The sequence below is a fragment of the Diachasma alloeum genome, unplaced genomic scaffold (genome assembly GCF_001412515.2).
Source record: "Diachasma alloeum isolate Michigan unplaced genomic scaffold, Dall2.0 Dall_scaffold_00354, whole genome shotgun sequence".
Classification (NCBI taxonomy): domain Eukaryota; kingdom Metazoa; phylum Arthropoda; class Insecta; order Hymenoptera; family Braconidae; genus Diachasma; species Diachasma alloeum.
Genome location: NW_021680493.1, coordinates 191,032 through 204,816, shown reverse-complemented (window position 1 = coordinate 204,816; position 13,785 = coordinate 191,032). Strand labels below are relative to the sequence as shown.

Below are 13,785 nucleotides of genomic sequence, written 5' to 3'. Positions count from 1 at the left end.
CAAATAGAGATGTTTTTTATCGATTTCCTCGTGGCTCAGCAGTAAATTCTCGTTCTGGAGCTGCAGAATCGAATGATTTTCAAAATCGAAGACTTTTTTTTATTTTCCAAAGTGATTTTAGTTTATTTCATCATCATTTGAGTGTGTGGAAGGGTTTAGAATAGAGATACATTTGTAAGGTATGAAAAGTCATTTATTTCACACAATTTTTAATTGATTTTATTGAACTTTGCTCAAGAAACGATTGATGATTATTATTTATTATTATTTCTTATGCTGTGGTGATTGATTGAGGAAACTAGCAATGATGTCCATTAGTTATATTTGTTAATTTTTATTGTTTCATTATCGTTTTACTACATTTGGAAAAAAGATATGTTTTTTATATCTGCTATCTGGAGCTGCAGAATCAAATGATTTTCAAATGCTGAATTGTTTTTTCATTTGCCAAGTGATTTTATTTCAATTTCACAATCATTTGAACATCTTAAAGAGTTGAGAATAGATATATCATCCACCAAGTCAATTTTTAAAGTGCAAAAGACATTTAATTTACTCAGTTTTTGATGAATTTCATTAGATTTTGTTGAAGAAGACATTTTACGATTTCTTATGGTGATTATTATTTTGTATTCTGCATTCTAATTGATTGACAATAATAATACAATCAGAAACACAATAAAGCAGATAATAATAATTATCATATATTATTATTATCATATTTTATTTTGTCATATTATTATTATTGATGATTTGTTATAATAATGCAGTCTTTGATTATTGTTACTTTACTTATAGGATTGCAGACCCGTGGGAGATCATGTCTAAGGCCCATCTCAGTGCGAAAATAGGACCTTCCATCCTAAACGCTGATTTATCACAACTCCACGATGAATCGCAGAAATTGCTGGATAACGGAGCTGATTACCTGCATTTGGACGTCATGGATGGACACTTCGTACCTAATCTGACGTTTGGACATCCCTTGGTCAAGTGCTTGAGGGGCAAAATCAAGGATGCCTTCTTCGAGACGCATATGATGGTGTCAAAGCCAGATCAGGCAAGTTCAGGATAAAAAATGAAGATTAAGGCCCGGTCGCACCAGCTCCGCGTAACGAAAACGTCAGATAAGAAATAAAGGAAATTTGGATGTTCGACGGATTATTTCACCCGGGAGAGTATCTCAAATTTATTCCAGGAACAAAAAATCCCAAAATGTAATCCCAAGGTTAAATTAATGGTAATTCAAATGGGGCTACAGGGTAAATAAAAAATTATTCTTCGGTTCAAATGTTGAAATATTATTAACCCGAGGATAAATTTTACCCTGGGGTTTATTTGGATAACAGGGCTTGGTGCAACCGGGCCTTAATATTGAAAAATGCTTCTGTTTTTTCACTTCTTGACTTTCTCTACTTGAGAAATCAAATGAAATTATTAGTTATCAATTATCAATTGATTAATCAACAAGTGACAGTAAATCTTTAGTTTTCTGAAAGGGATTTTTTCAAGTTTCAACATCGATTTTGATTTATTCAAGTCGTATCATTTGTATTAAAAAATATAGGAATACTGTTTTTTTTTATTAGTGGATTGAACCGATGGCTGATGCTGGAGTTGATCAGTACACATTCCACGTTGAACCTGTTGAAGACGTTCCTCTGGTCTGCAGGAAGGTCAGGGAAGCTGGTATGAAGGTAATTTTAACGTGAAAATAGTGAATTATTTCGTGGTTTCGTTTGAAATGATTTTTTGTATTTTTGGAAATTAGGTGGGGGTCGCCTTGAAGCCGGGAACTCCAGTGGATGTCGTCGCTAATTATGTGGACCAGGCTGACATGGTCCTCGTGATGACTGTGGAGCCAGGCTTCGGGGGCCAGAAGTTCATGGAGAATATGATGGAGAAGGTCTCCTGGCTCAGGAAGAATTATCCTGGTCTTGATATTGAGGTCGATGGGGGGGTGGGGCCAAATACCATCGATGCATGTGCCAAAGTAAGACTTAAATATTCATTCACTTTTTTACATTTTTAATATTCAAGTTTATTCCTGATGAGTAGTGTTTGGAGATGAGAGATTTTTTTCAAAAAAATTTCTGAACGTCACAAATATTTCATGACGGATGGAATTTTACCATTAAAACTTCTCAATTTCACGATAAAATCGAAGAAAAATAGAAATTTCAGTTCAATTATTCCATGAAAATTAATAGAAATCAGGGATATTGACGTGATATATCCGGAAATTATTAATTAATTGAAACTTCAGTGTAATCTGGTTTTAAATATTCATGTTTTGCTGCTAAAAAATATAAAGTTTCCTTGAATTTTCAGTCAACTTTGGAATTTCATGATTTTTTCCCTTCTAAATTGAACTCAATATCGTTCCCCTTAAAATTAGTACTGATCTGTTGATAAATTTTCAATGTTTAGGCTGGAGCCAATTGGATTGTCTCAGGAACTGCAGTAATTTGTGCCCCAGAACCAGCAAAGGTCATAAAAACCCTGAGAAATACAGTCAATTCTTACCTGGGGACCAACTAAAATCACCTCCACCACCAAAAAATTATGAAATGTTAAAAAAAAGAGCAGACAGGATCTCTCAGAATAAAAATAAGGTTTATTATTCTCGTAATAAAATCATCTCTCGTATTTCGTTGACTCCAACATTATCATTCGCCTCCACTCGAGTCTGAGTGATAAATCCTCGTTTTCTTCTCATTTTTTTCGTTAGAATTTTTCGTTCTACTGCTTTTGTCATCAGAATTGGGTGCATGTGACTGTTGTTCGTTATGAACTGGGAATTGTGGGTTGGAGAGTGCAGGATGTTTGGGTTTTAATTTGCCCCTGACTTCGGAGAGGGAAACTAGAATGGCTTCTTCGGTTCTGATGGTCCTGGACCCCTGTTCAGGACAGGTGTTCAGGTATTTATCGAAGAGGAGGCTTGGGTCGTCGATGCTGAGGCACGGATCGGCCTCGAGAGCTGCCTCCAGACCCGCTAGACCCCCGAACACCACTAGTCCGTGGTTGTACTCTAGACTCTTCGAGGGAACTTCGTCGATGGCTGACCCCTTGTCAGATGTTCCTATTGTGAGGTCGTACCCCTTCTCGTAGGGGCATCTCGAGAATACCTCGGTGATGCTCGAGGCCAGGCGCACTGTGTACCCCCAGTATATTCCGGTTTCAGAGCGTGGAACTGTTGGCGCAACCACAGTCCCTTAAAATTGAAAAAAAAAAAAAAAAACGATTTATTTGACTCTTTTTTGTTAACTAGACTAGTCCGCGTGTTTTACTCCATGGGTCTCAATGTATGTCAATTGTAGTGAATAGTCTTATATCAAATTTCTGAAGTGAATATCAAGTTTTCCGAAGGAAAAGTTTCCACAATGTATTGCATTTTTTAATTGATATATAATTGATATAGTCCTTATAATTGACAAATTTGATGATTGAAAATGGTTGAATCTACCGTGTGGTCTGTATCTCTCAAAAAACCTACCTTTCAATCTCTTAGGATTATCCTGATCCAGGGGGATTCTCAGGGTGACCCTCAGCCCAGGCGTCAGCATCTTGTCAATATGGACATCATTGAGCAGTCCCACATTCACCTGCGACCCCCTGCCAGCTTTAATCGGCTTATTCGTCACCACCCCCTCCCGGAACACCGACACATCGCTAGCCCTCAGGTGATGTGGTGCATCCAGAGGATTCAGAACCCCTGCGTACTGCAGGTCCTTGTGCAGTGGAAAAAAGAACTTCCTCAGGTACTGGGGGCACTCCAGGTACTGCAGGATCCTCGCCAGCTGGAGGCAGGCCGCCCTGGCCTCCCCCAGCTGTTCGTCTTTCTTCAGTTTCTTCTTGTCACCCTCTGTCACCTCCCCCTGGTCGTCGAACACAATCACCTCGTCGACTTTGTAAATGCAGGCAGCACGTGCTATCTGTCCAGCCAGGTAGGTCCTCAGCTCTGGGGACTGAGCGTTCTCGAGGACTGATCCTGGAACTGCGATGCTCAGGGTCGACATCTGAATCTTCTCGGGTTTCTTCTGGGGTTTCTCCTCGGCTTTCACTTCTGTCTCTGTCTCTTTTTTAGATTTTTTTACTAGGCGCTCTTCCCGCCATTTTTTACGCTTCTCTTTGTGGATTCTGTTGTGCTCTTTCCAGCTTTTGCCTTGGGGCACTGTTGCTGCCATTTCGGAGGCGAACTCTCCTGAATTGTTTTGGAGATTAATGATGAAGAAGTAATGAGACAGTAATTATTATTGTTTATTTATTAACTGTGCTCCAATTTTTTTCTACTTTTATCGAGTAATAAATAAATTTTATTCAGTCGTATTTCAATTCCATTTCCATATCCAATGGATAATTCAGTTTCTGGATAGATAATTCGGCAATTATTCAAGTCGATTTCTAATAATTTTCAAAAACCTCTACTTGTTTTTATTGGACAATTGTTTAAAAAATAGATGATAACGGATTGATGAGAGAATTGAATTATTTTTCTCACGCAATTAAAGGATAGGGGAGGGTGGGGTAAAACGGACACTTTAGACTTTTTTAAAATTATTCATAACTCAGAAACAAATTGATCAATTGAGCTCAATTTATTGAAAAAAAATTAAATTTTATCAAAATTTCAACCCCTCATTAACATTTAAAAAAAAGTCAAAAGTGTTTGTTTTACCCTAACCAGTTGATTAGTTAATTATAATTGAAAATATCAAACAGTTATTTTTTAAAAGAGCCACATATCGACTCCCAAATCATGAAAATCGTAAATCCTTCGCACTATTACAAATAATAATAATATAAATTAAACACTTAATTTCATCAATTTAATTTATCAATTTTTAAAACATTTTTTTAATTAAAAAAAATTAAAGAGATAGACCTTTCAAATTTTTTATTGGAAAGCTCTTCTAGTTCACGAAACAATAACAATAATGATATAATAATAATAGCAATATTCCTAATTAATATGAGAATTGAAATGACTCACCTCTCCGTCAAATAAATCACCAATAAATCCACAAAAAAACCCCGATAAACTTGAATAAAAAGACAACAACACCTTCAGAGCAACTTTAGTGGTAAACATGTGCAAATTAACCTCCAAATATCTCCAAACACACATGCCCCCCGGGAGGTGGTGCCGCCTGGTGGCGCATTCCTCCCGATTCTGTCACATTCTCCGACTTGACTTTGGCAGACGAACGCAGTGCAGTGGATTCCACATTTTAGTTGTCCGGTGATTGAGGCGTTTGCTTTGGTTTGGTTTTGCGACGCTGGACCAATAATCAAACAGACTTTGTTATTTTTTATCGTTTTGAGAAATTTTTGTTAATTGATTCACTGTGAGTTGCTCGCGGGTGCCCTGATGTTCGGGAATATGAGGGAGAAGGAGGAATTCTCCAGGAATTTACCTCCCGTCAACAACAATGAGGTGCCATCGCCTCGAGCACTGGGGCTTGACGCCCTGCACAATGTTTGCAAGGAGATTTATCCGGATCAGTTGAATCCACTCACTGTTACTGCTATTATTAAATACTGGTGAGTATTTTTTAGTTAATTAGGCGGTTGGTTAATTGATTGGCTGATTGGTTCATTGAGGGATTTGTTTTTTGATGATTGAGAGGAATTTTTCAGTCATTTCAGGTCAGGTTTATGCAAAGAGAGTTGGAGTTTTTTTTTAACGTTTGAAGCTTATTCAATTGTTGAAGAAATGGGATAATTTAATTCGTACTTATTTCTTTTTGTAATAAACCGAGAGACCAAGACTGAGCTCAATTAATCAATTTATTCCTGAGTTACGGATATTTATTTTGATAATTTCATTTATTGTTATCGTAATTAATTATTTTTTGGTGTTTCGAAGGCTGGGAGGGCCTGATCCTCTGGATTATATCAATATGTACGAGAATCCAGGATGTCCAGAGCAAGGAGTTCCTCCTCATTGGCATTATATCAGGTATTCAGTTTTGGATATTTAATTCGTCAATTGCAAGTTAATGCACAATAATTTGCAAAATTCTCTCTTGCGATTTTTGATTTTTTTCAGCCATAATGCAAAATAATAAACAAATTCCACTCATTATTTCATTCAATCGTATTTCAGTTAATCATATTTCGTGTTTCGTTTTCGTGTTAGTGAAATACGATTTTTAAACAGGTAATTCATCATTTATTCAAGTTAATACATGATAATCCACAAAATTCTCTTTTTTTTTTAGTTTTTTCATTTTTATCAGGCATAAAACTAAGTAATGAAATGATTTCATCAATTACTCCCTTCAATCGTGTCTCAATTCTATTCAGTAACACTGTTAATTCAATATTTGAATGGATAATTCATCAATTATTCAAGTAATAAACAATAAACAATTTGTAAAAATCTCCATTAACTTTTTGAGAATTTAATTATTTGTCTTCCGAAATTCCCTCGATTGACCGCTAATTAATGTTTCCTCCATCATAAATATGAATTCCCCTCATAAAAACCAGCCAAGACCAAACATTCAAGTGGTCAAACACAAAGAGCCCAGGGGTTGACTAGAAATGTACATTTTTTGTCTGAGGATGTCGGTATTTCACAGCAGACGTTTCATTCTATTTATACCGCAGGGTGAAAGGAGTCAGAAATAGATTAGGGAAGGGTGGATGCTGGAGAGGAAACGGAAATGGGAAGACGGAAGGAAATCCCTGATTAAATTTCGAGGGTCATAAATAGTCTCTTTTTCTTTCCTGTGAAAAAAATTTCTTTATTATTAATTTTCCTCATAGTTTGGGACTGTCTGATCTCCATGGAGACGGCAGACTCCATCCGAAGACTGGTCCAGGTCGTCCAAGTGGATTTGGATTCGAATTGACATTCAGACTGGCCAGGGAACGTGGAGAGACAACTCCACCCACTTGGCCTGCCAATGTCATGCAACAACTAGCTAAATATGTATTTAATTCTGGGAATATGTTGTTTCCTGGGGATCATGTGTCCTGGCATGCACCACTGGGCACCGGCAGTGGGAGGATAACACAGATTTTGATGGGGAAGGATCCACAATTGCCTAATAATATTAATACACCACATGGAGAGGTAACAACTCATTTTTTATTACGTGAAAAAAAATTGTTTGAATCAACTTACTCCGTGAATATCTCTGAAACAATTGGTTTTAGGGGAAAATGTCACGAAATATTTTTTGTTGGAAATTAAATTCTCTACAAAAGTGGTCTAGTGACTTTTCTTCCTAAACCGACTCGTTATCGAAATAAATAAAGAATTATCAAAAATGTTAATTTCACTCAGAACAGAATTTGTAGCAATGATCGTTGTTAATTGGCAATATCTTTCGAGTCAACGATGCGATTCCAATGAGTCAAATTTCATTTTTAAGACTGTAAAAATACCTTTGAAATGGCGTCAGATATATGGAATTTCACTCAGCGGATCTCGAGTTATGAAAGATTGAAAACAGGTGCAAAATCATTACCTGTTTTTCTTTGTTGAAATCGTTAGAATTAATTGATGCGATTTGATTTTTGTCATCAGGTATCATTCATCCAGATAATTGGAGTGACATCGGAGGAGCTACAGGCAGCTCAGCACTGGAATGGTCTAGGTCTTGTTAATTTATTGAAAACAACGAGGGGCTGTGGCCCATGGCTCGTCACCGATACCAACAGGATACATTCCATCATGGAGGAGGATCCAACAGTTGCTGAGAAAATACAAACGGGGATCGAGAGGGAGGGCTCCAACTTGAGTGGAGTGTCCGCCAAATGTTGGTGAGTAATGACCTCTCAACACTTTCCAAAAATAAAATACTCATCCTTCTAAGCAATCAATTCAGTTTCGCATCCAATTTTTTGTATTAGGGTAACTAAATGTTTTATAGAAGATCAATTGAATTCCATGAATTTCAATTTTTCATGCAGACGCGAAAAATTGATGTTTCCAAAAGTCGATTTTTCAACGGTCACTCAAAAAATTGTCATCAAAATGGAATTAGTCATGGCTCAAAGAATTAATAACAACACTCTCTTGATTCTAAATTTACATTTACATTAATTTTTTTCATTGTTAGTAATTTTTGTGAGAAAATTGAACTAAACTTTACAGTTTTCAATGATTTTTCGTTCTTTTTCTTCATTTTTGTCTCGAGATTTTCGTTTTCAGAATTCTGAAAAACGAATTCGAGTCTTGAGAGGGTCTGAATGTAGACTCATTCGATAGAATCAAATAATACGCAACATTTTGATGACATTTCGATTGATGATTGTACTATAGTATGAAAAAATAGAAGAAGAGAATAGTGAAATAAGAATTTTAAAAAAGGGAATCCATTCATTTATTTAAAAAATGGCATTGCCCACTTGTTTTCAACTTTAACTCGAGAAACTTGGGGTAATCATCATCATATCGTTGCAGGTGGGTTCAAATGACGAATAATAACAGTGGAGAGAGCTACAGAGAGAGAAAACCAGAGGATTCTGACGACGAAGAGGCTGACAATTCCTGCGATAAAGAGGATAACGACGACGACAGCAATTTGCGTCCTCGAGAAGTTGTTAAAATCGAGATGCATTCCCCCAACGATCCGCAGAGGGAAAATCCCTCGATGGACGATGGATTCATCATGAAACCTCTCACTGGACTTCACCTCACTTTCAACCTCGAGGCCGGCAGCCTTCTGCCACTTGCCATTAAGTGAGCACCTTTCCAGCAGTTGTTTTTTCCCACCAATTCATTAGATTTTTATTTTTTAATGCCCATCGATTTCAGGGGACGCGTGATGCATGGTCGACATTTCACATTCAAGTCGATACTATCGCACTCAGCCATCACGATCGTCGCCTCGTCGGTCACTGGGACACTTGTGTCGCGTGAGAGGCCTTATGTCGTTCAAGGCCCCTGGCTGCAGGTACTCGTACCTGATGAACTTGCTGAGAAAATGGCCGGGGAGTTCCAAGTATTTAATTCGCCGCAGCAGGTGAATATGATTTTTCAGAAATTGAAGACTATTTAATTGCCAAATTTTCTTTGCATTCATTTTTAAGATTAATTTTTCATTACGGCCTTTAAGAAACTAGAGAATTCAGAAAACAATTGTGTGAGGGTTTATTTATAGATGTTGGCATTCTGTGCAAAACATTTTTAATGCTGAATTTGTCTACGTTTTTTTTATTTTTAAGGTGAAATATCAAAGTGCTACCGAATATCAATTTTTTTCAGAAATTGATTTTTCATCGTGTTTTTTGTAAATTTCTCTAAAATCAGAAAATTCGAAGAAAAATGTCCAAATCATTTCTTGTGAACAAATGCCTCTAAACCCCATCGATTCCCATAATAAAAAAATAATTATTGGAGTTGTATTGTTTAATTTGAAGTATTTTTTTTTAGATTCAACTGCCCAGGACCTTCTCATGGCCAGAACACAAGCTCGCAATAACAATCGTCAGTGATTGATCAATGAAGCAATTGAAAATCTCACGAATGACATGGAGCGAATATCAATTATAATTGCTCGAGTATTTTTTCAACGAAATTAATTAAGCTCGTAAAATCTAATTTATTGGAGAATCATGACATGTTATTTTCAATTTTAAATAGTTAGCCGAATGGAGAATAATTTATTGTTAATAAAAGTGCCTTAATTGTTACGAGATGAGAGATCTCGTAGTGTCTCGAATACTGTAATTTAACAGTAATTGATATATTTATGACTGTAAATACGTTTTAACGCACAAATCCAAAAAAATCATTGCATCAATTATTATTAAGGATTTTTATACATTGTTAGGAATAAAGGAGATGGATAATAGTGAAATTAGTTGGAGTTGTGGTTGACGAGGGTTTATTGGGGGCATTTTGAGGGGAGTCATCTTTTTTTGGAGCTGCGTCTTCCCCTGGAGCTTGAACTCTTCTTTCGCGACGAATTCTGGTGAGTTATCCATGCACTTTCCGGTCGGGCGGGACACGGTGGGGGTTCTTTCAATTTCTCGTTGTATATCTCCATCATTCGGGTGAATAACATCATTGGATTGAATTTTCCTTTATTCTGGGGAGATAAAAAAATTTGAGTGTTTCAATATTGCAAATTCCAATGATATAAATCAGTACAATTCCAAGTGTATATTGAAGCAATTATCATTAGTTATTTTTTAACGGGCTTCTAGGGGTGATTTTTTAAATATTCATCGGGTAAGAAACAAATTTGATTTGAGGATTTCCAAGTATTTGGGCTATTCTTCCTCCAGTAAAAACATTTTACAATGATTTTATATTATTTAAACTTTGCAGGTCTGCATTTGAATTTCGATACTGTACCGAAAACATTTTAAAAATCTGAAAAAAAAATTAGAAAGTCAACTTTTGGAGGAAGATTGATGAAGAAATTAAAAAATTGCTATTGTTGAAAACTACGAGCATCTTCTATAAATAATTTATAAATAATCAATTTTCACCATAAATTAATTTATTCATATTTAGAATTTTACCAGACATCAGTTTTATGCCCAAAAAATTCCCAAAAACTTGAATAATTTCAATTATTTATTCACAACCTAAATTACTTATTATTAGTTATTAAATTATTTTATATTTAAAAACTGTTTTAAAAAATAATAGGGGAGGTTGGGGTAAAACGGACACTTGACTTTTTTAAAAATGTTAATGAGAGGTTGAAATGTTGATAAAATTTAATAATTTTTTTTTCAATACAAAGAACAATTCTTTCCCTTTGTGGCGAGCCTAACCCGAGCTCAATTGATCAATTTGTTTCTGAGTTATGAATAATTTTAAAAAAGTCTAAAGTGTCCGTTTTACCCCACCCTCCCCTAATTCCAAAGAAAATTTGAAGAACGCTGAATATTCATGATTTCTTTCAAATTTCTCACGCAATTGAACTGACAAATTTGATGATTGAAAATGGTTCCCCAAAAGTGCCCGAAGAAATTCCCTCGCGTCGTCTCACCTTCTCGATAGCCCCCAGCATGAACCTCCCAGCCCCAATCCACAGGACGATGACAATGCAAGCAGAAGCGAAATCCTCCACATCCTCGATATCGATAGCCCCCACGACATTGACAGTCCCCTTAATCGCGTTGGCGAAGGTCCTGAGGGCGTCGATAAGCAGGTCCCTGAGGACACACAAGATCTGGAAGCCCAGGCCCAGCACTGAGATCCCCAGCTCGACCGAGCGTGTCACGAACTCCAGCAGAATGTCGAGAACGAGCTCCCCAGTGTCCCACACACAACTCCCCGACTTCGAGACAAATTCAGACAGCTCGTCGGATACGTCTGCGACGTATTGCATTATCTCGCGTTTAGGTGAAGGCTTTTTTGAGAATTTACGGCTTTTTTATGCTTCATAGAGTTCAATGGGTTATTGGGAATTTAATTCGTCGAGGAACTTTCAATTTCACACGCATGGTTAACTTTCCGGCATCTCGAGACGTGTTTTGTTTATTCAATTAGCTGTCTTCGAGAATGAGAAGATCGATTGATTGATTGTGATAAAGAAAATTAAAGTTTTTGCTTACTTTCTGCTTCCGAATGGAAGCATTGTAATCCTTCGATTTTCACATTATCTAATTTGCATACACATTATCTTATTCCTTCATCCCGTTTTTTCCGCATATTTGTTTTCTCTAAATGCGCTTTCCTGTGCGCTAGCCCCGTAGGGCCACATTCTCTAATTTTGATTGGAAATTATGTAGAATGGTCTGAAACCTAAAAATACGAAGTTCGGTGACCGTGTCTGTTGTGACCACGTCCACCGCTACCTTCCTGGTGGTGAATTTTTAGAAAATTGAGTAATCAAGTGGCTGAGTAATTCTAAAAAATCGGAAATTTTGTCCGATTATAGGACCCAATGAGGAGTAGCTCTGTGCAAAATTTCAGCTCGATCAATCCAATAGTTTTTGAGAAAAAACGATTCATTTTTTAATCGTTTTCCGCAAATATCTTCAAAACTAGTGGACCGATTTCGATATTTTTTTTCTCAAAATATTTTCAGATTATTACTCAGTATGATAATTAAATCGTTAATTTTCCAATGTTATTTCAATAGAATTCAACGTTTTTTTGGCTTCTTCTTTCTAAAATTTTATTGAGTGTGTGTGAGTAGCAGTGGGGCAAGAGGTACGGGGAATTGAGAGAAAAAGTTCAATAGAATTCAATATTTTAATTGCCTAACAATCATTAAATTAATAAATAGATGTGTTTATGTATATAAAATGAACAAAAGGCGGACTGAGAAGATCTCGATAGCGGCAGTACGATAATTGAATCTCTACTAATGGAATTCCCTCCTATTACGTAATAAAGTTAATCGTGTAACCGGAAATCGATCCGAGAGTAGTTAGAATCAGTATTAAATCCATGATTATGTTTCTTCTGGTTGCGGTGCTGCCGTTGCACGCATCGGAGTCACTGCACGACTGCACACATCCCCGTACGTACCTAAAAGGTTCAAGAATAGAGATGTAAAAATGTTCTGACACATGTCACATGACAGACAAGAATTCGTCAGTTGACTTGATTTTTCAATGAAAACAAATCATTAGCGAAGTGGTAAACCGGTTTAAGTCGACTTATCTCCGAGTTGAATTTTTGAGGAATATTTCCGAATTTAAGGGAGATAACGAGATTTTTGTTAGAACCGTTTTTGTAGAGCCGATTGAGAGCTACAACAAATGTAGTTACGAAAATTTCGCTATCTCCCTTAGATTCGGAAATATTCCTCAAAAACTCAACTGGAAAATGAGTCAAACCGTTTTATCACTTCGCTACTGGAATAGTTAGTACCAAATTATCCTGAACTTTTCAAATAATGGAAAATTCAAGAATAAGTTCGGATTTTCGGGTTTTCTATGAATTTTCAGGGAATAATTGAACTAAAATTTACTGTTCTCATGGGTTTTTCCCAAAATTCCGAATTTTCAATGACGAAATCCCTTGAAATTTCAGTGGAACTTGAACGTGATAAAAATTTCCGAAAAATATATTGGAATTTTGTCATTGACGGCAATTTGACTCACATCTCTAGTCATGTCCCATCTAAATAGCAGTGAAACTGTCAAATTTTTGAAAATTTCATAATGCCCTCTCAGTTTTCTGAAATTTTTTGTGACACAAATTCTACGCGACTGCCACATTCCATATAAATAACCGTAATAATGTCAAACTACTGAAATTATGATTAAAAAAATTATGACCTCACACGACTATCATTTAAAGATCACCAATTTATCTGCAAAAAAAATTGACGGTCATCGTTATTCGAGAATGATGATTTCTTAGTTCTACGATATTTAGTTCGGTTTTACGCACTTTCCGTCGTAATAAAATCCACCGCAGTGGGATGATCTGACGAGCTCCGAATCTGTTGTGAGGGTTCCACTGTCCAAAGCGCAACTGCGAACGGTGAGGGATACACCAGTTTCGTCTGTAGTAATTAATTCAGTGATTAAAAAATATACAATGCTCAACCACGTCACTACAGGATTCTTGTTTTAAACAATAAAATATGATCACTGAACGTCAAGTAAACAATTTTCAATTTATTTTAGGTATTGCAATTACTTATTATTAACAATTAAATTGTTCAAATCACCCTAGTAGCCTAACTGTGAAGAATAGGCGAAAATTTTCAAATAATGAATCATCTAGAATTTAATGATGGTTTTGAACCAGGGGAGACTCCTAGACGCCAACGTTCTATACATACTCCTAGACCCCATTGTCCTCCTAGACAATGATGTCACAACTCTGCTGTTCAATTGAAAACAGAC

General features: G+C 36.4%; 5 protein-coding genes across 5 annotated transcripts in view; 2 read left to right on the top strand and 3 right to left on the bottom strand.

Moving 5' to 3' along the window:
* Positions 1 to 40: 40 nt before the first annotated feature.
* LOC107041033 (ribulose-phosphate 3-epimerase) lies at positions 41 to 2,631 on the top strand. The gene is made up of 5 exons (XM_015261390.1): positions 41 to 179; positions 799 to 1,060; positions 1,590 to 1,697; positions 1,772 to 1,993; positions 2,431 to 2,631. The coding sequence occupies exons 2-5, from the start codon at positions 821 to 823 to the stop codon at positions 2,539 to 2,541; spliced, it is 681 nt and encodes a 226-aa protein (XP_015116876.1). The 5' UTR covers positions 41 to 179; positions 799 to 820; the 3' UTR covers positions 2,542 to 2,631.
* LOC107041032 (putative methyltransferase C9orf114 homolog) lies at positions 2,598 to 5,145 on the bottom strand. Its single transcript, XM_015261389.1, has 3 exons — positions 4,994 to 5,145; positions 3,497 to 4,204; positions 2,598 to 3,214 (listed from the first exon to the last, which is right to left on the bottom strand). Exons 2-3 carry the CDS (start codon positions 4,185 to 4,187, stop codon positions 2,670 to 2,672), a joined length of 1,236 nt encoding a protein of 411 aa, XP_015116875.1. The 5' UTR covers positions 4,188 to 4,204; positions 4,994 to 5,145; the 3' UTR covers positions 2,598 to 2,669.
* Positions 5,146 to 5,200: 55 nt separating this feature from the next.
* Positions 5,201 to 9,818, top strand: LOC107041038 (suppressor of fused homolog). Its single transcript, XM_015261394.1, has 7 exons — positions 5,201 to 5,544; positions 5,870 to 5,962; positions 6,775 to 7,084; positions 7,541 to 7,776; positions 8,420 to 8,698; positions 8,774 to 8,981; positions 9,392 to 9,818. Exons 1-7 carry the CDS (start codon positions 5,372 to 5,374, stop codon positions 9,455 to 9,457), a joined length of 1,365 nt encoding a protein of 454 aa, XP_015116880.1. The 5' UTR covers positions 5,201 to 5,371; the 3' UTR covers positions 9,458 to 9,818.
* LOC107041039 lies at positions 9,740 to 11,404 on the bottom strand. The gene is made up of 2 exons (XM_015261396.2): positions 10,965 to 11,404; positions 9,740 to 10,049 (listed from the first exon to the last, which is right to left on the bottom strand). The coding sequence occupies exons 1-2, from the start codon at positions 11,304 to 11,306 to the stop codon at positions 9,870 to 9,872; spliced, it is 522 nt and encodes a 173-aa protein (XP_015116882.1). The 5' UTR covers positions 11,307 to 11,404; the 3' UTR covers positions 9,740 to 9,869.
* Positions 11,405 to 12,224: 820 nt separating this feature from the next.
* Positions 12,225 to 13,785, bottom strand: part of LOC107041096 — a 3,075-nt gene continuing 1,514 nt past the window's right edge. The window contains exons 3-4 of the mRNA XM_015261483.1: positions 13,325 to 13,439; positions 12,225 to 12,454 (exon numbers count right to left, since the gene is read on the bottom strand). Coding sequence (XP_015116969.1) covers positions 12,307 to 12,454; positions 13,325 to 13,439 — 263 coding nt within the window. The 3' untranslated portion in view covers positions 12,225 to 12,306. The remainder of the gene's footprint in view (positions 12,455 to 13,324; positions 13,440 to 13,785) is intronic.

Excerpts from the sequence above, each read along its gene's own strand:
- LOC107041033 (XM_015261390.1), top strand. The coding sequence starts at position 821 with ATGTCTAAGGCCCATCTCAGTGCGAAAATAGGACCTTCCATCCTAAAC. Across the intron at positions 1,698-1,771 it reads TCAGGGAAGCTGGTATGAAG|GTGGGGGTCGCCTTGAAGCC; the intron begins GTAATTTTAACG and ends TTTGGAAATTAG. Across the intron at positions 1,994-2,430 it reads CCATCGATGCATGTGCCAAA|GCTGGAGCCAATTGGATTGT; the intron begins GTAAGACTTAAA and ends TTCAATGTTTAG.
- LOC107041032 (XM_015261389.1), bottom strand. The coding sequence starts at position 4,187 with ATGGCAGCAACAGTGCCCCAAGGCAAAAGCTGGAAAGAGCACAACAGA. Across the intron at positions 3,215-3,496 it reads TAATCCTAAGAGATTGAAAG|GGACTGTGGTTGCGCCAACA; the intron begins GTAGGTTTTTTG and ends TTCAATTTTAAG.
- LOC107041038 (XM_015261394.1), top strand. The coding sequence starts at position 5,372 with ATGTTCGGGAATATGAGGGAGAAGGAGGAATTCTCCAGGAATTTACCT. Across the intron at positions 7,085-7,540 it reads TTAATACACCACATGGAGAG|GTATCATTCATCCAGATAAT; the intron begins GTAACAACTCAT and ends TTTTGTCATCAG. Across the intron at positions 8,982-9,391 it reads TATTTAATTCGCCGCAGCAG|ATTCAACTGCCCAGGACCTT; the intron begins GTGAATATGATT and ends ATTTTTTTTTAG.
- LOC107041039 (XM_015261396.2), bottom strand. The coding sequence starts at position 11,306 with ATGCAATACGTCGCAGACGTATCCGACGAGCTGTCTGAATTTGTCTCG. Across the intron at positions 10,050-10,964 it reads TGCTGGGGGCTATCGAGAAG|AATAAAGGAAAATTCAATCC; the intron begins GTGAGACGACGC and ends TTATCTCCCCAG.